The 25001-nt window shown below is 38.1% G+C and overlaps 1 protein-coding gene across 3 annotated transcripts; it reads right to left on the bottom strand.

Moving 5' to 3' along the window:
- swt1 (SWT1 RNA endoribonuclease homolog) lies at positions 1–24497 on the bottom strand. 3 transcript variants are annotated; one of them, XM_015043148.1, is made up of 17 exons: positions 24124–24495; positions 23954–24026; positions 23396–23469; positions 20913–21933; positions 20691–20820; positions 20187–20288; positions 19614–19805; positions 18791–18884; positions 18205–18452; positions 17652–17812; positions 17117–17255; positions 14142–14272; positions 13746–13897; positions 12567–12713; positions 7958–8024; positions 7740–7807; positions 1–1433 (listed from the first exon to the last, which is right to left on the bottom strand). In XM_015043148.1, the coding sequence occupies exons 2-17, from the start codon at positions 24017–24019 to the stop codon at positions 1328–1330; spliced, it is 2898 nt and encodes a 965-aa protein (XP_014898634.1). In that variant the 5' UTR covers positions 24020–24026; positions 24124–24495; the 3' UTR covers positions 1–1327. The 3 variants fall into 3 exon arrangements, with proteins under 3 accessions (XP_014898634.1, XP_014898635.1, XP_014898636.1); XM_015043149.1 differs by lacking the exon at positions 24124–24495 and having other exon boundaries at positions 23954–24104; XM_015043150.1 differs by lacking the exon at positions 1–1433 and having other exon boundaries at positions 12567–12667; positions 24124–24497.
- Between the last annotated feature and the right edge of the window lie 504 nt (positions 24498–25001).

Here is a 25001-nt window from a genome sequence, read left to right as displayed (position 1 = left end):
TGATTTTAGGAGTGTAAGATTTAATTTACAAGAGCAAAAGACTCGTACACACATGTTTTTTTAAATTTGGCACAAAGAATTTATAAAACTTGCAAATCTACAACATAAACTTATTCAGCTATCTCTACCATCTGTAAGGCAAAAATCACATCAGTAATTTCAAGCTTTAAAATGACAAACCAGATGTTAGTTTTGGGCTTCTCAGCATTTTAAACCAGCAGACCCTTAATGGAAGTAGTATGAAACGGAAAAAGTGTTTTAAAGCACCAGCTTTGCAGGGTCCGCAGCGGCGTTAATGCCTATCTCTAATAACTGAGATAGGCATAGGCAAGTCGCCAGTCCATCATGGGGGTGGAAGATATGCAGCGCTTTGCAAAAGCATTAATAGCCCTTAAGCCACAAGCGTCAGGAAATGTTATTTATTATTTGTGGTATGTAAATGTTAAATGGTTACAACTGTTCAATTCATCATCAAAAATGGCAAAGCAGCCAAGAGGCCCTTGGTGATTCTGGAGGAGCTGGAGAAATCTAAAGCTCAGGTGGGAAAATGTGTCAACGGGACGACTACTGGCCATACATGCCAAGAATTTGACCTTTATGGAAGACTGACGGCAGGAGAGCAATAAGGCTCCCGTCATAAAGAAGGCACTTTGATCAGCTGAACCTGGAACATTAAAAAAACACTGATATGTTAAAGGTCCAACATTCAGGAGATTATTCAAAGCTTTTTCTATTGCTTTGGAAGAAACAAAGCAACAACTGCATAGAATGAGTTTTGTGTCAGTGCAGTTTGATTTTAAATAAGGCCCAACAATAAATACAATAAAAAAAATTACAAGTAAGCGACAACACTAGTAAAACAAAAACAAAAGCTTCACAGCGTGGCTTCATCACACATTCATTTGGTTCAAGAATACCAGTAAATATCTACCTGAGAGGTAAAATTTGACATTTTCGCTAAAACATAAAAGAAATATTGTGATTACATACTAGAAAAATACACACAGATACAAACATAACATGCAAATGTTCTTTCATTCTCTAGTTTGAATGACAGAACACTTGCATTTTGAACTGACCACAAACTGGAGAACAACTTCACATATTACAGAATTAAAAACAAAAAAACAAAATAAACTTCAACAAACATCTTTAGACAAGAAAACAAAACAGTTTCTGTTACAGTGAAGGTGTTTATAGATTAAAAGTGTTGAAAAATGGTAAAAAAAAAAACTGAAATGCCGTCAACTAAAAGGTTTTAATCGAAGGAACAGGTTAGGTTTTTACAGGCAGCCGGTGGTTGATGTTAATGGGACCCTGAGTTTCATCAGCACGGTGCGGTGAAGGCAAAGTTCTGCCCTGTGGTCTGAACACAACCATCCAAGGCCTTTTTTAGCTCCAATAACTGGTTTCCTCCAACTCCAAGTTTCTCCCTGGGAACAGACGAGACGTTAGGCTGATAGGAAACAAAGAAATGGACGAAGTCTGGAGCAAACAGAGGAAGAAAGCTCTGATCTGATGTTTACATGCAGTTTTCTGAAAACCCCACATGACCTGGGTCTTACAGAGAATTACTATTTGCTTCCATTTTGTTGTTTTGTTTACAATCTAGTCCTTATTATAACCTGACCACTGCATTTTTCCCCCTCAGCAAAAACAAAACAAAACAAAAAAAAACATCTCACGATGTTCCAGCTAGCCCTCTGTTTTGATTCCTCATGCCAAGGCTTGAATGTTTCGCTCACAATTAGATTTTATTTACCCACATGTTGCTTTATGGCAACAGCTTCCAAAAGCGAGTTGGAGCGCATGAAATTAACTGCAGATATTTTCCACCACATGGTTGGAAAATATCGGAGGGGTAAACCGCATTATGCCCATGAAGTCAATCCTGAGGTTTTTCTCTAATTTGAATGTAAGAACATTTACATTAAATTGGACAACCTTGTTTAATTCTAACTAAATTGGTTGAATAGATACGTGAACAGAAACGGGGGTAATTCCTTTCTTTTCAAAGTTATGGATGAACAGATTTTATAACATAGATGACCAGATGGTATAGTTCATATGTTTATTTATATAGATGGTTACGGCTCTTCCTCCAGACTCTGGGAAGTCAATTTCCAAATTAAATGCAAAATACTTACTTTTATCTAAGTTTTTTTTTTTTTTAACCATTCCTCTTCAGGCTTTGGTGATTCGCTGTTACTTTTGCACTTTTTAAGCCACAATTTCTCCTTTCACTTAATTTTCCCTTAATGAGATTGGATACAGCACTTTTTTTTTTAATCAAAATGTTCAGCAATGACCTTTTCTGGCTTACCCTTCTTTTAGGGTTGTCTGCAAAACAACTGAGTAATCACCAGTCCAGTGCTGATTGTTCTGTTTCAAAAGGCCACACTCATCAAATCACCAGAAGTAAATGCCTCAAATGCTCCTTGTGTAACATGATGAGTTTCACCTTTTTAAATTAAATAAGTTCATTAATTAACTTTTTGGAATTATTCTGATTTACTGAGTTTGATTAACCACAGCAGTAGTAATAAGTCACATATCTCTGATTCAGGGCAGTGAAAGAACAGGTACATGATCTGCAGCTTCCAGTGGCAGCTATTTATCCACATTTCCACCAAACTGAACTCCGTTTTTTTTTTTTTCCTAAAACACCACCACAGGCGGCTTCAAATTCCCAGGAAAGAACACAGAACACTACAGTCGTGACAACGGCTGCTTAGCAGCGAGACACTGAGGGAGCTTGTTGCTTGTTTGTCTCCTCCTCTGCTTTATTTCCATCAGAACATTGCGTAACTGCAGACAGGATGGAGGGAGGAAGGGAGGGAGCGCAGGAAGAACTTTCTGGCTTTTGCCCCTCGCTGTTTTCACCCAGCATTCATCCGTCTGCCCACTCCCCCCTTCTTTAAGCAGGGGTACAGCTGCTTGTTTGCTCAACCTGTGATGTCAGGTTTACTCCTGTTACGTTTCGGCAGCACTCAGGATGTACTGGTCTGCACCTGCTCAACTGGTTCACCTGTTCAGTTCCTGTCACTGCATGCACATCGACACCTTCCGATTCAAAATTATAAGTTCCTAGACATGTTTCAACGACAGCAATATGACTTTGCACCAAGGTCACTGAACCAGATGAATAAAGGGTGGGTACTTTGCTTTTTTAGGGAGTTAGACACCAGAGAACAGCTGCTCTGCAGGTCAGAAATACACATTATTAATGATGACAGGACACAACCAGCAAATCTGAACATGTGATTCTTTCCCAGTTTACATTATGCTGAAAAAAAAAAAAAAAAACTTGTAGAGATTAACTACTTCTTTTCTTTCATGCAAACAACTTCACAGATGTCTGGTGTCGTTCATTTAAATTAAATAATAAACAAACTACATCATTTGCATGTAAAACTGTGGAAAGCAGTGAAATAATTGCCTCTGAATGCAGGATTGCATTAGAAGAGGACAGGACAAAAAGACCAAGCTGCCTGTTCAAATGAAGCCATTTCTCTTTGCTGCATTATTAAATACACTGAACACAAAATTAAGCAATGTGCAGCCTAAGGCTTCCTCCTGCCGAACAACGCTCGGCTCCCTGTGGGTTTGCTAAATTAAGCGGAGCAGAGGAGCGCTTTCATAGTCATTCTTTCAGAAACTGTTAAACTCTTCCGTTAAATATCAGCTGAAGACGATGCCAGCGGAGGAGAGGACTGCATATGACAAACATGACTTACATAAAAAGCTGAGCGAGTGCGTTCCAAAAGTATTCATGCTCCATGAACTTTTCGAATCATTTTGACCCATTTTGACCCACTGATATTGGGGATTTTTTAAAATAAAGTCAAACAAATTAGTGGATAACTATGCAATGGAAGGAAAATTATACACAAGTTGTATGTTTTATTTATTTATTTATTTATTTATTTATTTATTTATTTATTTATTTTTTCACAACTACTGGGGAGTTTTTTTTTTTGCCAATTATTACAGTTCAAGTTACGTCAGACTGGATTGGACTTTGATTAGGCCATTTTAATGCATAAATATTCTTTGAAATAAATTGATTTAATGTTGTCCTAGTTGCAGACTGAGCGTGAACCTCCATCTTTTGCAGGATCTTGGGTTTTTACCAGCATAGCCCTGCATTTAGCTTCATCTTCCAATCGACGCCCAAATTCCCCTAAGAAAGCATTACCACAGCAAGATGCTGCCACCACCAAGCACACAGTGACTGCATTTAATTATAGTTTCAAATTTATTGTTATTTATTCTTATGGTCACTGAACAAACAGTGAAGAAACAAGTAAAACTATCAATCATGACGACAGAGGCAGCTTTGGGGGTTTTAAACAATTAGAATTTATCGTGACCACGATAAATCTAAATTCTTATCATGATAAGAAAATCATCACGATAAATGATAAACGATACGATGGATTTCATTTAGGGATACCAGATTAAATGAGGCAAAATACAATGCTACACTTTTTTTGTAAAAATCCTGCCATTTTGTAATTATGCACTACTTTGTGCTGTTGAATTACATAAAATCCCAATAATATACACAGACATTTGTGTGCAACGTGACAAAATGTGAAGAAAACAAAGCTTCGGCGGCTATGAGTACCGTTACAAGGCACTTTTATTCTGCAGGGAATGAGAAGAAGCTCAAACACATTCAAACAGGCATTCACACCACAAGGAACTTGAGAGATGAGTGCAGCTTGGAAAATGAGTCACTGGGTTTATCAGAAGTGTTACTCAACAGCTAAGCTGTGCCGCATTAAAAGCCATTAGCCTTCCGCACTGATGAAGCATCCACATGTGAAGAAATCGACAGATAAGCAAAAGTGTCTGGAAAACAGTCACTTTAAAAAGAGGAAAATCCTTTCCACAGAACGTTAGCAGGGAAAAACAATCACTGGAGACATTGTAATGCAGGGTTTCCCTGCTAACGTCATATGTATTTTTAAATATTTCCTGCATGATAGTGATCTTTTAGTAGAGGGTATGAGACATCAGAAAGACGAGCAGACGAAAACTGCTTTTTCTTCCCCTCTCCACTAAGGAAAAACACAGTTAAAGCAACGTGTTCATTTTGTAGACATTCGGCAAACACACAAATCAAAACAAGTATTTCCAGACACACAAAAGGTTTCCAAATGCTTTCAGATTCTGCTTCTTGAGACAAAATAGACTTTATTCTGTATGAATAACTCCTGCTAATTAAAAAGTCTTCTCCAAAAAGTTAAACCAAAGACTTCACTTGATTATCAATGAATAATAATAATGAATTTTCAACGTGACGCAGTTGAATCTTATCAGCCGATGCCCACTTGAACCTCCTGTTCAGTGGCTGGAAAGCCTCAATTGGGCATTATATAACTCCTGACATCATACGGCCCTCTGAGCACACAGATCAAATATTTAACGGCGGCGGTAATGTACACACTAAGTACAGGCCCGGATCGCTTCACAGGGAATGTTGCAGATAAAAAATTTACCATCACAACACAGCCAGCTTAACGTGTCCGTCAGCGGTGACCTGCTGTAACAGGAGCGGGGATAACGTGACTGAGAAGTGCTGAAAAGCTGCCTGTCGAGGTGACATAGCAGGTTGTTTCCTCATCATCATGAGCAAACAAAACCAGTCGCTACAGGAAGCGCTTCATGACTAATGATGTATCGGCATTGATGACATAACAGTCAATCTTTGCACCAAACCTATGTGATGTAATGGTAATGAAAACTGAAAACGTGTTGACATATCACAGATTTCTGTAGCCTAATTTGCTCAATGTAAAAAGCAGAATACGTACAGATGGGATATTATTCCAAAGCTCTAATGCTATTTGACTATCCCATTTGCTGGACAAATAGGGGATTATTCTGCTTCACCATAACAAAGTAAATGTCACGTAGAGTCAGTGTTTTACATGCTGTGGTTACAAAACCATCAGCACATGTTTCTGGCTGTCAGGTGGTTGCAATAGTAGGTGACGCATAATAACAAATAATCAGTTTAGGAGTGAGACCTGTGGCTTGTTTCTATGGCAGCAGCTCGGTTTTACCTGCAGGCATAAACATTGCAATTCAGCGACAGGCAGGTGAATCAGTTTGTCTAGGAGGGTAGGAGCTTTCTGCTTTACTGAGGCTGTGCATATTTGTTATCTCTGCACTTATCGGTATTATTTATTCCTTGTAAGGTTCATTTGTTTGTCCTAATAGAAAGTTAAGGAGTTACATGCCATGATCTTAGAGTTACTTATTCCTATAACACATTTACCACTAAACACGTAATATTTAACAGATCATGTGAACGATGAACACTTCAGTTTTTGAGCAAATTTAGCTATTTCATGACCAAGCCTTTCAGACTTTCCACTTAAATCTGCTTAGATTTGAATTTTTTATCTGAAGGCTTGTCAGTGTAACTTACAAGTGAGAGGTCATTTCACCAAGCATGTTTTCTCTATTGCATCAGCTTCTAAAACTGTGAATGCAGTACCTTGAAAGAAGTGTAAACCTTTCACAGTATTTGGACAGAAGAAAATGAAGGAATCATAAAGGCAAAATAGGCTTCTGAGAAAAACCTTTCACAACTTTTTGTGCACTGGAAAAGGAGAGGCCTGACATTCCTTATTGATTGTAGTGTAGCTTTGTGTCTTTATAGCCATTTTTTTCTGTTTAATTTATGTTCTTAATGTTGTAAAGTGTCCTTGGGTGTCTTGAAAGGCACTGACAAATAAAATGCAGTCAGTGCAGGTTGTGCATTTTAAAATGCACCACAGATAAAACTGCAAAGAGCCTTAAAATAAAAACTCTGGGATTTCCAAACCCTTTCTTTTCCATCGCTACTGCAACTTATAATACATGGATAGTTTTATATATATTGATTTTTTTTTGCTGTATGCCATTTGGTGGAACATAAATTTTTAGCGTAGATCCAATGTTTTATAGATGACACTGCAGGAGATTCCCCAATTGTTTAAAGGCGTACCAGTTTTAGTGTATATGATCTTCAAACTTAAGTAATATTTGCTGAATGTCATTATTTTGACATTCAGGAAATATGAATACTTTTAGTAATACTGGCTGACATAGATCTGTACAATTTTATAAGGATTTTATGTCAAACAGCAAGAAAAAAAAAAGATTGTGTCTTTTGATACATTGTATGTAAATATCTGACCAAACTTTGTTAAACTGATTATTTTTATTAAAGCTACCGGGTTTATAAGCAGGTATAACATCTGCTTATTTCTGCTCTTTGTAAAAGAAGAGCAGAAAGAAACTCCCATCTTGATACACAACCAACACAGTGGTGCTGTGAGAGGAGTAGGTAAACCCTTGTGATAATGTCAAGTATAGAGTTGCTGCAAACACCAGTCTATTGTCATGGAAATGAAAAGTCCCAATGCATCCCTTCAGAGAAAAGTGTTAATAATAAATGTCCCAATTGTCCAGAAATGTTGGCATGGACACGGTCTTTGTGAGACCTGCTGGGGATGTCAACAAGGAGGGTTAATGTAGCGAAGGAGGAAGCACGTAGCTGCCCGGGCAAGCAGCAACAAAGATTGCAAGATTTCAGAGAACTGGTTTGATTGAGTATTCAGTTTGGAAGAAACAGAAAAAAAAAAAAAAACGTCAGAGAAAAAAAAGGTCCTGAAAAATCAACAATTCATCAGTAATGTGTATTTTTTCCATCATTATGTCTGTGTTTGTAGCGCACCTACCTGTAGTCTGGTTGGGAGAAACAATCCAGAAGGTCTTTAGCTGTTAATCTGGTTTCGTCACTGACAAGCTGAAACAGAACAGACACAAACTAATCTAAATAAATGAACATGATGAGCCCAACATGGCATGAGACCACAGGGAGCAAAAAAGATTGTGTGAATTGATTTAAAGCATTCAGAGGCCAGTTTTATATCCACAACTCTGATGCTGTACAAACCTTATTGGAGTAAATAATGCTGAGCAGTGTCTGGACTTCCTCTAAACCCGGAGTCGAAGACAAGACCCTACGAGACAAAAGAGATCTCAGAGGTGGCCTCACCTATAGACGATGCTCTAAAAGCTTCTTTAAGTATGTTAAATCATTCAATCTTAGGGCTAAATAAGGGATGCAACAATAACTGTTCTTAAAGAAATCTGATTAAACCAGGGAAGTAAGAGTAAATTAAAATGGTAATTTGTGCACTCTAGTTCTAAAAGATCTACAAATAGCTGGTAGAAGGAGGAAAAATGAGCACGAGGGAGACATGCCCAAACACGTGAAAACTAGACTGGCCGTCTCCTAGGCAATGCTGTCCCCATACACATGAACATGTGCACAATGATATGCAGAAAGAAAAGATAAACAGAAAGTACACACAGAAAACCAAGATTTTAAAAGGAAGCATGGCAATAAAAAGGTTCATTTACATTCAGTTCGAAAAAGTAGGGAGGATTTAATAATAGGTGTGTAGAGGTAACAGCTACTCAGAATTGGGCGTGTAGAGGAGCAAAGTTCCTATCACTTTTTAACAAATTAAACCTAAACAAAATGCCCATTTACATTAGAAACCCTGCAGAAATACTAATGCAAAACTGAGCAATGTTGCTATGAGTAACTGAGTTTTAGTTTATCCATACAGGCTCAGAGGTGCAGAAAAAAACAGAAAAAAAAAGCTGCCCGTGGTACAAATGTTGTTGCTGCCAGGAATTCCCAGAAGCTGCCAGAATTCTCCTCCCCTCCCCTAGTGAAGCATGATTTCCAAAACGACGGAAATGAGTGGCAGCAGGAGCGTTTCACCAGACTGAGGTTGAAATCTCACAGAGATCCAACAAAATAAGCAAAGATTTTGCTGGCTAAAAGCTGCATGTGCAACTAAATATGCAACATTTGTGATGTTCTGAAGGTGACATAATCCCCATCACAAAAGGCCTTTGTTAAGCAAGTCCTATCACATGTCGAAATGTAAAATGGTGAAATCTCACCATCACAGAACGTTTGTAATAAAGCACCACAACACGAACTACATGTGGTTCTAACTGAACCAACAGACAGAAGTAAATATTTGCAGATAAGAAAACATAAATATATTTTTAGCATTATATAATAGAAAAAAGACAATGTGATTCATCCATCCCAAACAGTTAAAGTAAACCATATTTTCCTAGATAAGGAGAGTAAAAAGTAATGCTTTTGTTGTTTCCAGAGGGGTAACAACTTACCTGACTGCTTCCTTCCGACACCTGTTTGCTTGATTCTCATTTACCTTCACTGCTCCATCTGGGCTTTCTCCCACTGAGCTTGATTTCGCCGATTGAATTTCAACAGGGCCAATCAGTGAACAGAAGGATGTGATTTACTGCATTGATCAATAATTGTAATCTGTCCATGTTTGTGGCTTAACAACAGCGTCAGAGGAAGTGGACAAGTAAAGTCACGCTTCCAAATAGTAAGCAATTAAAATCGGAGCAAGAGGAATGTTTAAGACATTTTATTTCTGACAAAGACAATATTCTGCTCTGCACTTGTCTCTTCAGACTGCGTGATGGTTGTTTAAAGTGCACACAGTTTACGGTAAGTTAAGAGCGTAGCTACCTACGCAATCTAGCTGGTGTGTTTCATACATAATGGCCAAGTGTTAGCAATTGGATAAAATCAGATCCAATCATTTCAAACTTCAACAGTCAACACCTCCAGCAAGAAAATGTTTTTCAATAGCAGAGGGTCCAGAGTAGATCTCATTTGGGACGCCAGCTCTGCCTGTTTGCTTGCAAGATCTTCAGATGTGTTTGAGTGTGAGACAAAAGGAGAAGTGGGTTTTAGACAGGCATGACTTTAAAAAAGGAAAACTTACATAAGCAGCTAAAAAGTTTATAAAGAAAAGGCAAAGCTGCCCTACATTTTTCTGAGCAGACAGAAAGAGTAGGATAAATTATTAATATTATGGGATTAACAAAGCTTCTGGCTCACTGCTTTCTTCAAGCAGAAAGGATGGTCCAAGATGCGCCATGACTAGATACTCAAAGTTGAGCTGTCTAAAATATTTCAGCTTCCACTTGTTTTATTATTTACATGTGCCTCACATACCACAGAATGCTAAAATGTCCACAGGGCGACAAAACAAGGAGTTGTTGCTGTTTTTCAAGATGTTCTTAAATTTTCGACAGAAGTTATGCAAGTCAGCTCCGAGGAATTGTAAAACAATGTGAAACAGGTTGATAAGAGCAAACCTGTGCTGCACGCAAAAACCTGTCTTGAAACAGGAAAAAAAACAACTGACCCCAACTCACCCATCCCAACTTGAAAAACAAGTTAGCACAGTGGGATAAGGACAAGAATGGAAATTAGTTAGTCAAAAGTTCAAGCTCACTGTTGAACGATCAATACTAAGTTCCTTGCAATAGTAGTCATACCTCTTGAAACTTTGCTTCACACATTTTTACATGTTACGTGTATCATAATATATTTCATTAGAATTTTGCATGACAGACCAAACAAAGCAGCACACTTCTGAGATGAAAGGAGGCAACATTTTCTGCACATTGTTCTTTAAAAAATGGTTCTAAATCAGTCATGAACATGAATTTTCAGAGTTGCAGAACTTCACTCCTGTCTAGCCTCTAACACAGTGTTTCTCAACCCTGGTCCTCACCGCCCCCCTGTCCTGCATGTTTTAGGTATTTCCCTTCTGCCACACACCTGACTTGTATCTCTGGGTGATTAACAGGCTTCTGCAGCACTTGATGGTCATGCAATCATTCAAATCAGCTGTTCTGGAATAGAGGCAGATCTAAAACATGCAGAGCAGGGGGGGGGGGCGCGCTGAGGATCAGAGTTGAGAAACATTGATCTAACAAGTTTTCTTACATTGTTGTCTGCATTTAGTTCTATCAACCACCAACTGCAACCAACATTCATGTCTCGGCTGAAGAGAAACACAGCTTGATGCCGTCAACACCATTTTCTCCAAACAAAATGGTGGCATGTTCATCAACCTCAACATGCCACAGACATGTTAATCACTTTAACATGTTTTGCTATGTAGTTTTTCACTATTCATAACATTTTGCATGTAGACCAGAAGGTGAAGTTGGTTTCTTCTCAGCAAAACATTTTCTTCAGCATGCATGGCTTGTTTCAAACAACAAATAGGAATTTTTATGTCTTTCTTTCCATGATAAGTTTTACTCTCGTCATTCAGATCAAATTTGTGGAGTACATGACAATGATTGTTAAATAATGAAGGTTTAGGTGGATTGCCATGTGTTGGTAGGTAGACCAACACCTTATAGCTTGTGGCTTTTGTAAGGGTCATTGCAAAACAGCAGATAGTTTATGTTTAAATAAAAAAGTACCATACAGAAAATAAATTAAATGAACCAAACCCACAAAGTGACCAATTAGCATTCAGGGGATGGTGCATGCTGACCAATTGAACCAAATTATCACCAAATTCGACCACTTCAAATATAAAACGCGACAAATACCTTACTAATCTAAAAGTAGTTTATTTAAAGAGAATGCTAAAGTGTTGGTCTACCAATAAAGGTGTTTCTTAGCACTTCAAGTGTTGCTGGAGTCTTCACCTTAGCTGATCTTTGACCCTTATGAAATGGTGAGGTTGTCCCAGAAATGTTTTGCATTCCTAGGTTTGCAGTTGTGCCAAACTCTTCTCATTTTCAGATGATGGACTGAACAGTTGAGAGATGTAACCTTATCAGATTCGAAAGCAAAACTGATGGCAATTTTGCTTTCTTTAGGGGTATCGGATGAAATGGGGGCTGATTGCCACAGTGATTTTTACATGTAAAATGAACCATTTCAAAATAATCTATCCTTATTCATTCCCTTGTGGACTACTTTGTAATGATCTATCAAACAGAATCCCAATAAAACACATTAAAGTTTGTTTATGACAAAACGCAAAAAGGTTCAGATCCATTTGCAAAGCAACAAATCTCCTCAAACAAACATTTTTGTCAATAAGTGTGAGATGATTTATTTCAACATTACATTTTGGTGCAGTGTGATTATCATCCAAGCAGAAACAGTGAAAAGGTTTTTCAGTTTCTAATTTCTTTATCAGCAGCACCAAAGTGCATCAATGGTCACTGCTGCGTCATGGGAACAGAGTTAAGGAAAAGTGACAAGGTCAAGAGGATTACACTTCTTGACCAACACTACATGCCAACCAAGTCTTACAGGTCCTACACGCATATAAGTAGGACACAGGAAGGAGAAATCTGGCTTACACAGGGAGAAGGCAGTTTAAAAGGGGTTCTTAGAAGGACTGGCAGCACAGACAGAAGGGTCTGCGAGCGAGCGAAAAGGCTCACGCTTGTTCTGAAAGAGGGCTTAGTGAAAGTAGACTTGTGGGGATGATGGGAAAATGACAGATGAGCGTTAACGAGAAACATTCAAATGTAGCACGTTTTAAGATATTTATCTCTTAAAAGAAGAAATGGCTTCAATTCAAGTGAACTAATTAAACAAAACAAACTGAAGGTAGAAAGTGAGATGTCCAAAGGTTACATTTAGTGAGACAGCTGCAGTAAGTCGGCTTACATACCTGCCAAACGCCTGCAGCAGCTGTGAAACCATCGAGGACAGTCTGTGCAAACAGGCCAAAGCGTCCTGCGGCGGCGGAGGACGTCCCATCGGTGTAGCAGCCTGCATGGTGAGAGGGTCAAAGCTGAGCGCTTTGAACACTTCCAAACTGAAACGTGACAGAAACAAATGACCTTTTAGGTCAATGGAATGGAAAAAAAAACAAAGCACATATCAAAATAAACCAGGATGTTGTTCTGTGGATGAAAATTGCTTAGGTGTTGGGATTAACTCCTTCACCTTTAATGCCTCAATCATGACTTTAGGTCTTAAACCTTAAGGAAATGTAATCACTTTAACATGTTTTGTTCAATTTAACTGACAAAATCATAGAAGACAGTTACTTATCTTTTTAACAATTACATCATACTGTGGATTTGACATACAAATGTAAGTTCACATGCGTTCATCATGGACATGAATCTCATCATTTTTGTTTTTTCCATTATGAATTTCAACGATTCACCTACAAATGGTCACACAAACTATAAAATCATGTGCATAGTTTATCCTGTTTTTCCGTGTTGCTCTATGGTGGACTGATGACAATCCCAATAACAATAGGAGACAAGACTACATCAATAAACGATAATACCCAGTAGATGGATGTCCACAAGATTCTGGCTATTTTTTGATTAGATATTTGAGAACTCTTCTTGAAATAAATGGCAGAGCTCATTTTAAGTTGTTTGTTTCTGGCATGTTTGCTGCCTTTTATTCTTGCCCATAGATTTTCCACATGGCTGTGGCTCTTCCATCAGCTTAATGTTAACCTGATTGCATTTAGGATGATTGTGCAACACCCAACGATTTCTAAGCTTCAACCATCTAGTGGTTGAATTGAGGTGAGATTGAGTTATTTGGAGATAGTCCTTCATCTTCATTGCACCACCCATGTTGTGCAATGCATTAGTACCACTGGCAGCTAAGCAAAACCTCAAAATGATCCCATGCTTGACAGCTAGTGCAGGGTTCAAGGGGTTCAGAATCCTATCTTGACTTCTCAAAATGTTCTTATTCAAATTTTTAGGCTGAAATTTTAATTCCAAAGAAACCTTCATGATGTACAACTGAAAGCCTCGAATCATTTACATTCGCAGTAATGATGAGTGTGTGTAAGCTGTTCAATCTTTTAGCTCACCTAGTTTGGTACACGTGAGACCAGATATTCTCGAACACAGCCCACACTTCCTGTGGAGGGATGTGAGGTGATCCCGGCTGCTTATCGACAGACTCGTCATCATTCATGACAACATCACCAGCAGACAGTTCCTGCTCCCCAGACGTGTCGTGCTACAGTGAGAGAAAGGTTTAGTTAGCCTCAAGATATTATGTATTGAGTTAGAAGTTGAGATTTAGCATAACGGCACTCAATTTTGGCTTTTATGAAGCCTTAAAGAGATTAAATGAGGTATTCTATGATTCCACATATGGCAATACTTCATCCAGACAGCTCTATATAGAAGCTGGCTTTTCCAATTAAATGTGGAAGCTTGATCTTCAGCTACATTTAGATTTCAATTTTGTTTAAGCTTACCTGTGATTGTACCTTATTTATAATGTCTTCGATCACAGTGATGGCACCAGGGACACGTTCTGAACTTTTCCTAAATGCTTTCACTAACTCCTTAGTTTTTTGTAGAAACCATAAAGTTGATATGGTTTCACCTGAGGGTACACAGAAAAGCAAACAGTGCTGGTTATAAAATGACTGTTACACAGCAAATGCAAAAAATGACCACATATTATTATTTTTTATTAAACAACTAGATACTAGAATTTGTATGGTTCTTTAGTTCACAAAAGATTATGTATAGATACTTTATGTATCTGGTAGAGAATATTTACATCACTGAATTATAATTTAAATAGGAATTGTGTACTTCCCATTTACCACAGCCTAATTTAAATAATGTTTTAGTCTCAGCCAGGTGTTATAAATGAAAAAAAAATTATAACATGAAAAAAATGCTGTAAAAAGCAAATATGACAAAAAAAAAGTGGAGATGAGGAGGTAATTAATAACTGTACAATTAGTTAGAGAAATTGTGATATATTTTAAGAAAACCATTGGCCAAAAACTAGAATTGTTTTTCATAGAATCCATATTTAGATCGCAGTTACTCAAAATTACACATGCCTACCACTACAATAAGTTGTGCATGATAAAGTATCAGATGAAGTAAAGTATCTTGATAAATGTACACCGATGAGCCCAAAAAGTGTAGCATGCATTTATAATTCATCCCCTTTTACCGATACCCTTAAATAAAGTGCAAAAACTGTCTTCAGAAGTCACCATATTAATAAATAGAGTTCAATGTACAAAATAATCTCAGTGTAATAACGAGAAAACATTACTGAATACTTAGTTCCATAAAGATTAAGGAATAATACAGTGAGGTGATGGATAAAGCATGTTTTTCCTATAAAGTAAAACCAGAGCCTTTCCTCTGAATTCCAGCTACATTCTGTTACTAACACACTCTGTTGCCTGCAGTACTTTTCCACCACCACATTTGTTCTCACCCTAACTCACAGTTTATCCCTACATCCTCCTCTTTCTCCGCCTCCTCATCCTCACCCTCCTCCTTGCTCTACTCTCAAATTCCTGGCTGAGGGCCAGGCTGTGCGGTACTGAGAAGCCATGTGTGTGAGCCAGGACAACTCTGAGCAAGGTCAAATTTTATATATTTTCCACTCAGATTCTTGAATAAGATGTATTTTTTGTGCCATGGCTGTAGCAGTTACCCTCCACCCCGAAATGGGTTGACATAAAGGCTGAATGACAGATTGACTCATAAAAACACTGTAGGCGTGCAGAGTTAAAAATGCATCCTCAGTGGCATCTTGGACAGAATCGCTGCAGTCGGCTACTCGGCATCTTTCTGACACACATTGGTGTCTCCTGCTTTAGCAGATGACCTAATTCTGGATGTAGTTTTGTGGAACAGTCCAGGACAGACAGCAGCATCCCGCTCCACACTGTAACATTTTAATCTGGGGGATCACTTTGTATTTTTAGCCCAGAGTCACACAATTTCCTTTTCCATTTTACAATTACAGATTGTTACAGCATTAAGTTAATGAAACATATACTTTTTTTTAATAACAGTTCTTAGCTTCTCCTTAGCTTCAGGAGTTTGCGAAGTATGTGCCTAAAGAGATAATGAAGCAAACCGGGTCCATTTAGCAGATTACTGTAAGATTGTCTGTTTATTTCCTCTGTGTTGTTTACATTCTGTGGAAGATTCGAATAATCTCCTAGGAAACTGGCAAATTTGGAGACTGTGATATCGTCAGACCTTCCGATTTCCCAGAAAAAGTGGCTGTTATAAATTAAACAATGCAGCAGCTTAATGGACTAAAAAGATCAACAGCATGGACTTAGCAGAAACATGGCATAGCAAGAAACATGACAGATGAACTTGTTACAGTTCGTGTAGATGTATTTTAAGGCCACACCTGCTTTCTTGTTTGATACAATGGGAAAGTCAAAAGAAAACGGCCAAGATATCAGGAAGAGAATTGTGGAGCTGCACAAGTCCAGCTCATCCTTGGGAACAATTTCCAGATGCTTGAAGGTGCTGAAGGTGCTGCGTACATATGTTCAAACGATTATTCTCAAGATATGATGGGAATGTCCAACCATCGAGTTGTTCAGGAAGGAGATGGGTTCTGTGTCCCAGAGTTGAACACACTTTGATCCAAAATGTGCAAATTGACCCCAGAACAAAAGTAAAAGACCTGGTGAAGATGCTGCCGAAGCTGTTAAGACAGTGAATTGTGTGCTGCTCAACACAGAGGAAGCCACTACTCCAAAAAATATATAAAAAGCCAGATTTGCAGTTTGCAGATGCACACAGGGACAAAGACGTTCATTTTTGGGGGCACATCTCTTGGTCTGATAAAACTAAAGAGGAACTTTTTGGCCATAGTGACCATATTCACATTTTGAGGAAAAACAGGCATGCTTTTACCATCCTAACTGTGAAGAATGGGGGTGGCAGCATCATGTTGTGACAGCATGTGTTTTGCTGCAGGAGGAACTGGTACACTTCATGAAGTAGGCAGGATGTCAAAGCATTGTCCATTTGAGCGTTTCAAATGGACAATGAACCAAAGCATACCGCCAAAGTGAATATAAAGAGGCATACAAAAAACCAAGTAAATCTTTTGGCATGGTCATTACAAAGCCCTGATCTCAGTCCAATGGAGAAGCTTGTGGAAGAAAACCCAAACATTTGACCAAAGTCATACAGTTCTAAAGCTGAGGAAATGTATTTAAATTTGTGATTTTTAATATCATAATAAATAAATCTCTGACATATTAGCAAATATAAATAATTTTGGTAATTTTAACTCACCTAAAACAAGACAAGTTTGGTCTGATCTAACTTCAGACAGTGGAAAAAAAAAGCTGAATATCCAATGTCAGTTAAGGAAAATATGGGCAGAAAACAACAAATGATGTAACAGTTAATCTTTTCCTGCTTCTGCATGACTTCATACCTGAGCTAAAGAAGTTGATAAGGTTTCCAACAGTTTCCAACATCTTCCGAGGGACAAGTTGTCCAAAGACAGCAATCCAGTGCTTTTTAAAACACTGAAGGACATCTTGAAGACTCCAGGGAGGTTTTATATAGACAATCTACAAAATAAAAGAAACACATTGGGACAATAACTAAATTTGTCTAATAAGGTGAAACTGCATGGCTAACATTACTGTCAAATGGAAATCTCGTTAAATTGTGTAAATTGTTCCACTATGTTTGGCAATGCATGCTTCAAGGGTTTTTAAGTCCGTTTAGGAAGGAATCTTGTGCATAACATTTAGATTCAATACAGTTCATTTAATTGGACAAATGAGGGTTTTTTTAAGCACTTTAAGACAAAAAGGTCTCATGAAAAGGTGAAAATCATATCCAGTTACATCCAAACCAATCCTTCTCAATGCAAAGCAATCACAGAGGTTGATATATCTACTGTGTAAGAACCCCAAACACACAGAAAAAGCAATAGCAACGATTCCTTTTAAAACATGTACCTCTTGCCAGAGTTCATCATAAGCCGCCTTCATCTCGGTTTCTAACACTTCAGACAGCACATCTCGCAGACTGTCTTCCAGTTCACACAGATATGCACTGAGGTCCCACTCTGCCTCCTGACAGTGTCCTTTTTTCACTGATGGGAACTTAACAGGTGGACCTATGCCAGCATGTGTGAACACAAAAAGAAAAGATTTATGTACTTTGTACACTATTTACAGACTTTGAACTCAATACATCTTTATAATTTGCATGAACACATTCATACAGGCTCATTAGAAACGCTCTCCTACTTTCTCATTTGTTGTTTGTAGGAATTATGAGCGTCACTAGTGCTGTTTCTATTTGTTGCCTCAGGCTTTGTTAGTTGTAGCTGTCTTTATGGATACATTCAAGGAACAATGTACAATTGAAATAAAACAGCAGAATTATTACGTGTTGGTGAACTTGCCATGTGCACAGTTGGTATGTGCTAATAACTGCCGGTGGATTATGGAAATTGTAAAGTTACTTCCTGGAAAACACAAACGCATGTATTTTTTAGTGGCTCACCTTTTCGTGGGGTGTCTAGGGGAAAACCTGCGCTATCCTGAACGGGAAGTTGAGCACAAGCTGGTGAGCAGCTTGTGCTCAACGCTGGGGATGAGATGTTGTGGCTCAAACGAGACGGAACAGGAGACTGAACGTCAAGAAGGAACTGATGGCCATGCTTCGACCTCCTGACCCCTGCCTCCAAATCAACCTTGCTAAGAGCCGTCACTCCACTCAGGACAGCTTTATTGGACAGGTTTTTATCATTACTAGAGAGGAAAGAAAAGATGCCTTAATTAGATGCCAGTTCAATTTTGCATATAGAAACAGAAACAACAAAGAAATAAGTCACAACAACAAAAGCTTAATAACATTTTTTCCACTGCAAGTGTTGGCAAAAACAAATCCAGGGCTGAACCCAGATTCACTCGCTCAGCACATCTATTCTTTGCAAAAAAACTGTCGGGCTCACTGTTTCTCTCATCCCAACTGGAACTATCTGGCACAGTCACATGCGTGTGCTTTATTAGCTGAGGACAGGCTTTTCACAGCGGCGGTGGCGGCAGCAGCAGCAGCACCATACTGTAGGGGGGGAGGGGTAACTCACGTGCATAAGATGAGGACACACTCTGGATACATATTCTGGTATTGCAGGCAGCACTGCAGCACTCTGTCATCATTATTCTTGGTATTCAGACCATCTGAGGATCAAAAAAAGGAAATGACAACAAGACGACAATGACTCAGAAAACCAGTCTGATCCAAGAGTCTGCTTACTTCACATTGCTATGGTGCTCATATTAAAGTGTAAAAACAATCCTCATGGTAATAAAAGACAAAGGGTGGATGCATTTTTAAACAGTTGCACTAAATAAAAATGTGTTTCAAAAGTACATGTAATTATTGTTCTTCTTTATGGATTGTACATGGAGGCAACCTGCCCTTGAATTTCACTCCTGTCAGCTACAATAATGGGGATCCTTACAATTACTTAAGTGTGAGTGCCACCTAGTGGGCAAAAAATACATAGCAGGCAGGATTTCTGAAAGTTAAATTCATGACCTTCACAAATTATGAAAATGTACAATCTATTTAATCACTTAATGTATATTTAACTCAATTATTAGCATAAGCAATAAATATCATAACATAACATGATTAACATTAATTAATATTTTTCGAAAACAGCAAAAGTTTAGTCAGAGTCATGGTGCAAAAAGCAACGCTTAGATGTACTTTTACACAGTGAATGAACATATCTGGTTTCTCCTGCATTTTACCATAATGACTGAATAGGTAACTAATAAGGAAATGTGAATTTCCTTATTAGGAAATTCACATTTCCTAATAAGGGAATGTGAATTTTAAAGTCTGGATAGACACTTGATTCAAAGCTAGTGAGACAATTAATCAGTAAAATCTGTACTCACTGCTGATCTCAGTGGCCTGCTGCATGGACTGCCCCCACAGGTGGGGGTCCCGCTTCTTCAGAGAGGTGTAAATAAACGAGATGGCCGGAGTTGCAAGGTGGGCCACCGATCCTGACAGACCTTTTCTATTTTTAAGGGAATCCAGCTCTTGTAGAACCACCCAGGGGATCAGGACGATTGGAAATCCCAATGCTAAGAGAGAACAAAGAGCAAGCAGCTATGAATGTATGCATCAATAAAAGTCAACATTTCAATATTATTTATGATTATAACTGATGTATTACAACCATAAATACTAATTACTTTTTGTTTCAACAGCATTGATCTTGTTAAAGCTACCAGTTCTTATATACATAATGAGGGAGGCTGATTTTTATTTTTCTGTTTTAACGAGCCCAAACTAAGGCAACTAGAAATGCACATATTTTAAATTTCAAAGACAGAAGGCAATACCCTTTGACAACAATATCGCTAATAATTATTTTACATCTCAACGGAGAAATTAGAAACATAAAAGATGTGAAATGAACTATAAAAGCAGCAGGTTTAGTCGTGAAACAATATATTTAATACCTTCAAGGCCACAAGATCGGATTTTTTTCACATAATCCAAGTGACTGAGGAGAATGTTGGTGTCCAGAACCAGGATTAGGGTTTTCTGTTTGGGATCCCTGTCTGAAAAGAGAAGCTAAGTCAATTGATGCTCAAGTGAAAACTGAACAAAACACTGGATAAAAACATGCAGCTCTACAGATAGGACTTGCATTGTCTCCAGTTAGGAGGCAAAGAACTACACTGTGAATGAATGGTTTTCATCAAAGTATATTAATGAAATGGCCCAGTCAAAGTCCAGACTGACACAGCATCTCTGTTGAAACTTTAAAGTTACCGTTCTCACACACTCTTCATTCAGTCTGACTGAGTTTGACTGACCCACAACTCATCTCAGGGACACAGATATTGGGATTTCTATTTATAAAATAATTAGAAAATTGATGTACAGTCCATCCGTTTTGTGTTTTAACAGTTAATCTTTGAACCTTAACAACATTTTAAAATGGAAACAATAAAACTCACAATTGGTTTCTGCAGCTCCTTCCTCAGCAGAATCTATGTCCATGCCAGTGAGTTCACCGTAGCTCTGCTTCACATTTACCTCCAGCCTCTTTTCAGACCGAGCAAGATGAAGCTCTTCAACTACCTGACCCTGAAAGAAAAATCATGTTTCAGATAGAAATTAAAAAGCACCTAAATTAATACTAAGGTTAGTCATTGGTGCTTTTTAAAAAATTGTTTTACCTGATCAAAGAATTGCTCAGATTTTGCATCTCCTGCTGGATGGAGTTCAGATGGGAGACGGTCAGGCAAAGATGATCTCTTACTTTGTACTTTACAAGGAGAATTGGAGGAACCAGCCAAAAGCCTGCAAGGTTCCACCTTTGCTGGCTCCAATTTCTTTGCTCCAGAGCCATCTTTGTTATCCTTAAGCTTGAGGTTTTGGTTCGAAGACACCGTATTATTATTTCCGAGTGAGCTGTGTGCAAGTGCAGGCTGACTGTGTTTTGGTATTTTGAAATTTAATTTAAAAGGCAAACATTTTAGAAACCCCATTTGTTTCAGAGTGGATGGCGGTGGCTCTGATTTGTTGCTCACGGGGGTTGAAGTGAAGCTCTTCCATTTCTTTGGGTTTGTCACTGTCATAGAGGGTTTCGGTGAAATGCAAGACTTCTGTGTGACAGAGGTAGGGGGATTTTTGGCATCCACACTCGTACTTCTGCTATACGGATAATTTTTACTTGTGTTCTGGTCTCGAGCCATGTTGCTCCATTTTTGAAAACGTTTGTAGTGGGAGGAGATGGGTTCTTGGGTCTTAGTATTCCTGCTGTCATGCGGGGATCTTGAAGGTTCTCTAGCTGATCCATTCCTCTTCTCTGATCCCTGCCTGTGATCTCTGTGTTCAGCAGCATCTAACTTGTTACTGATTTGCTCATTTTTTAGTTCAGAATAGCTGCCCTGAGAGCACTTTTTATCAGACTTGTCTTCCAATTTCTTCTCTATTGTCTGAGTAAGTAAAGCAGCACAGCTTGCCTTATTGGGCTTTGACTGGTCCCTTCTCACAGTTTTAATTTCCCTAGTTGTTCTAGATATACTGGATTGCCCTTCCATGTGTAATTGCAAAGGTCCATTGTTTTTAAGCTGCTCTTCTTTAGGAGAGACTTTCTGCTCTTCTTTTTTTGTTGACAGTCTGTAAACAGGCTTTGCTATCTGGCGGGAGCTGTGGGAGTCAACTTGATGAGATTTTTTCTGTTCCTTTTTAGAGCTGCATGTTAGACAGGAAGAAAAAAGGTGACATCAGAAGTAACTATTTAACCTGGGAACAAGTGTCTTTCAAAGGCATTCTAATCCCTAGAGCTTTTCCCCTATTTTGTCACAACCACAAACTACATGACAGACCAACACTAAGTAGGTTCATAATTTTGAAGCAAAGATAAAAGGTTATGTGATTTTACAAAAACATAAAATCTGACAAGTGTGTTCCGCAGTACTTCTAAATAAAACCTAATCATTCTGAAGACACAAACTCAGTAAAGGAACCACAAGTGTGTGATATAATCTCTGCTCAAGTACAGCTCTTCCTCGACAATCTTTCTAGTTAGTTAGTTTTCAAAAATAGAATTAGCCAAAATTTCTGTGTCTGGACATGCAAAGGACATGTACAAACCGTACATGACTGTTTTTTTTATAGAGCAAGATGGTTCTGAGTTGAAAGAGGGTGATGTTAATTTGTAAAATCTTTAGATAAATCAGTTAATTTCAATCATTTTACTTACACAAAGTCCTCACAATTATGCCGGACTTTGTTTGTGACAAAGATCTCAAACATAAACCAGTACGAGAAAGACCAAATCCGAGTCAAGCAGAAAACAATTATTTCAAGTATTAGCTGTAACACAAGCTACTTTCTGCATACTAATTGGATGCATGTAGTTTTTGAGCTTCTCAATTTTGGCTTTGTATTTGCTTAATAAATGATACAAACGTGGGGTTACACTAGGGTTAAGATGTAAAAAATACTGAACCAGACATCAAGACAGTGAATGTGACGCAGTGCATTTGGAACAAAAAATAAGTACCCAAAGTATTCAACAGAATATTGATATGTACGTATGTTTTTGTGCCCTTGCTCTGCCATGTTTATCTGCTCACATGCACACTGCTAATGCTCACCTAGCCATAACCATTGATAATACTTACAACCGGCCCCAGTCACACATAGTCACGGACAAAGTGAGACAACAGATCAACACCCCTTACTAATGGGTGCAGAAAGAAGCTAAGATAAAAGCGAAGCTTGCATTCCATTCTTTGCTTCACTTGTTTCATGTGAGCAAGCTGAAGCCCCAGCACTGGACAATGAACGTCACTCTGGATCTGTTCCATCTTAATATTCTGATTACTTTCGGGATTAAAGCTTAGCTTAATACCTAATCAAATTCTCGTTATTTCTAAAGTAATAACTCTACTGGTTTTATGGGCCGGGTCTCGAAACTTTACCTTTAAGTTAACATTTAGATAAAAACAAATATTAACCTGCACATCTATTCCTGTTATTCATATTTAAATGTTTATCTATTTATATAGACAACTACAAAAACATGAACTTTAAAAATGCTAAATTGTTCTGATGAAGAAGATCTGAAAAATGTAGGACCACCTAGCTGCTGAAAATAAGATTTGGAGTCCTGATTACAAACTTTATTTGGTCTACAAGTCTGTTGTACCTCTTTGGATCCATTTCGTCATTTTTTCTTTTGTGACTTTTCCTTTTGGAGGCATCATTTTGGCAGTTTGAACCCTGAAAACATAGGGGTTTTGTGGGAAACAAATGTCATAGGAATGATTGTACTTCACATATATTATCACAGTCAGTAAGCAATTTGCTCTTTCCTTGTAGGTAGTGGATTTTATAAAATCAAAAATATTTTAGCACGCTGGCATCATCATACAACGTGCATCATACAATGTGCTAGAAAGCTCATTGACTAAATCAGTGGTCCCCAACCCTGGTCCTCAGGGCCCACTGCCCTGCATATTTTAGGTGTTTCTCTGCTGCTGCACACCTGGGTTAAACGAACAGGCGATTAGGCAGCTTCTGCAGCAATGCAAAGGAGGTAATGCAAGCATATGAATCAGCTCTGCAGGAGTCCGGACTCATAAAAAAAATGCAGGACAGCGATCCCAGAGGACCAGGGTTGGGGACCACTGGATTAAATAACCTTAACATATCAAACCCTAAAAGCAGAGTCACTAAAAATAATAATAAAAAAAAAAATCCTTACCGTTTCTTCTTCGCCTGAAGATGAAGACAACCTATTTAGTTTTCTCCTTTTGGAATGTTTTGACATTTTTCTTCTAAAATTAGAAAGAAAAAAAAAATTAAAACAAAGGTACTGCTTACTAAATACAAACTGCTCAAAGAATTTGGAGGAATCTTTGAAAACAAACTAACCTCGGTGTATTTAAATGAAAATAAACATTCTCTTCTGGCTGTTCCAACTCAAAATTTGTCGTCAAAGTTTTCTTTCTTATTGGAAACTTGAAAAATAACCATAGATTTATTTGGATGGGAAATGAAAAAACGTTGTCGTTCAATTCAGAAAACTCGAAGTAAAAAAAATAAAATAAAATAAAATAGTACAGTTAAACTACGTCTTAAAACAGAGCTCACGAAACAGCAAATGTACGGACAAATCGTGGTATTTACTGTACAAAATACCGGTGTATCTTTACTTATTTAAACGACTGAGAGAAATATGTGTAACTTCTTGGAAAATCCGTCACGTTAGCCAGCTGGTAGCCAAAACATCCGGTTTGTCTTCTTCTAACACAATTCCGACAGAACTGTTCAATGTCATGCGCAGTGCTGCCCTCTAGAGGAAAAACATGTGGTTTGGCTTCGCTGCTGCAGAAAAAAAGCGTCAGGTAGGAATCTGGGGTTTTCCATATGACATCGACGTTAAATCAATTTTGGTGAGACACTCTTGGAGAAAGTGGAGTTCTGGGGTGTAACTTTTTGCATCGCACTCTTTACTTTTACATGACTAACAGTTAAGTATCGCTACTTGCTTGAATACCGTTTCTGGATACTCTCCTTAATTAAAGTAACTTCACTGAATGATGCTTTAATAAAAAAAAAAATGTGCTAGATATAGTCACACACTTACAGATAATTTTTAGATGAGATTTCCTTTTACACAAGCTTATGTTTAAATGTTGTTTTCCCCCCAGAGCCATAGAAAGATGCTGTTTGGTTTCTGTCAGGTGAGCTTTCTGGAACATTTGGAGATTAAAAATAAAATAGAATATATATATATATATATATATATA

This window comes from Poecilia latipinna, unplaced genomic scaffold (genome assembly GCF_001443285.1).
Source record: "Poecilia latipinna isolate Pla-1442-1.1 unplaced genomic scaffold, P_latipinna-1.0 Scaffold618, whole genome shotgun sequence".
Classification (NCBI taxonomy): Eukaryota; Metazoa; Chordata; class Actinopteri; order Cyprinodontiformes; family Poeciliidae; genus Poecilia; species Poecilia latipinna.
Note: the sequence above shows the minus strand (reverse complement) of the source record. Positions and strands in the feature narration are given on the sequence as shown.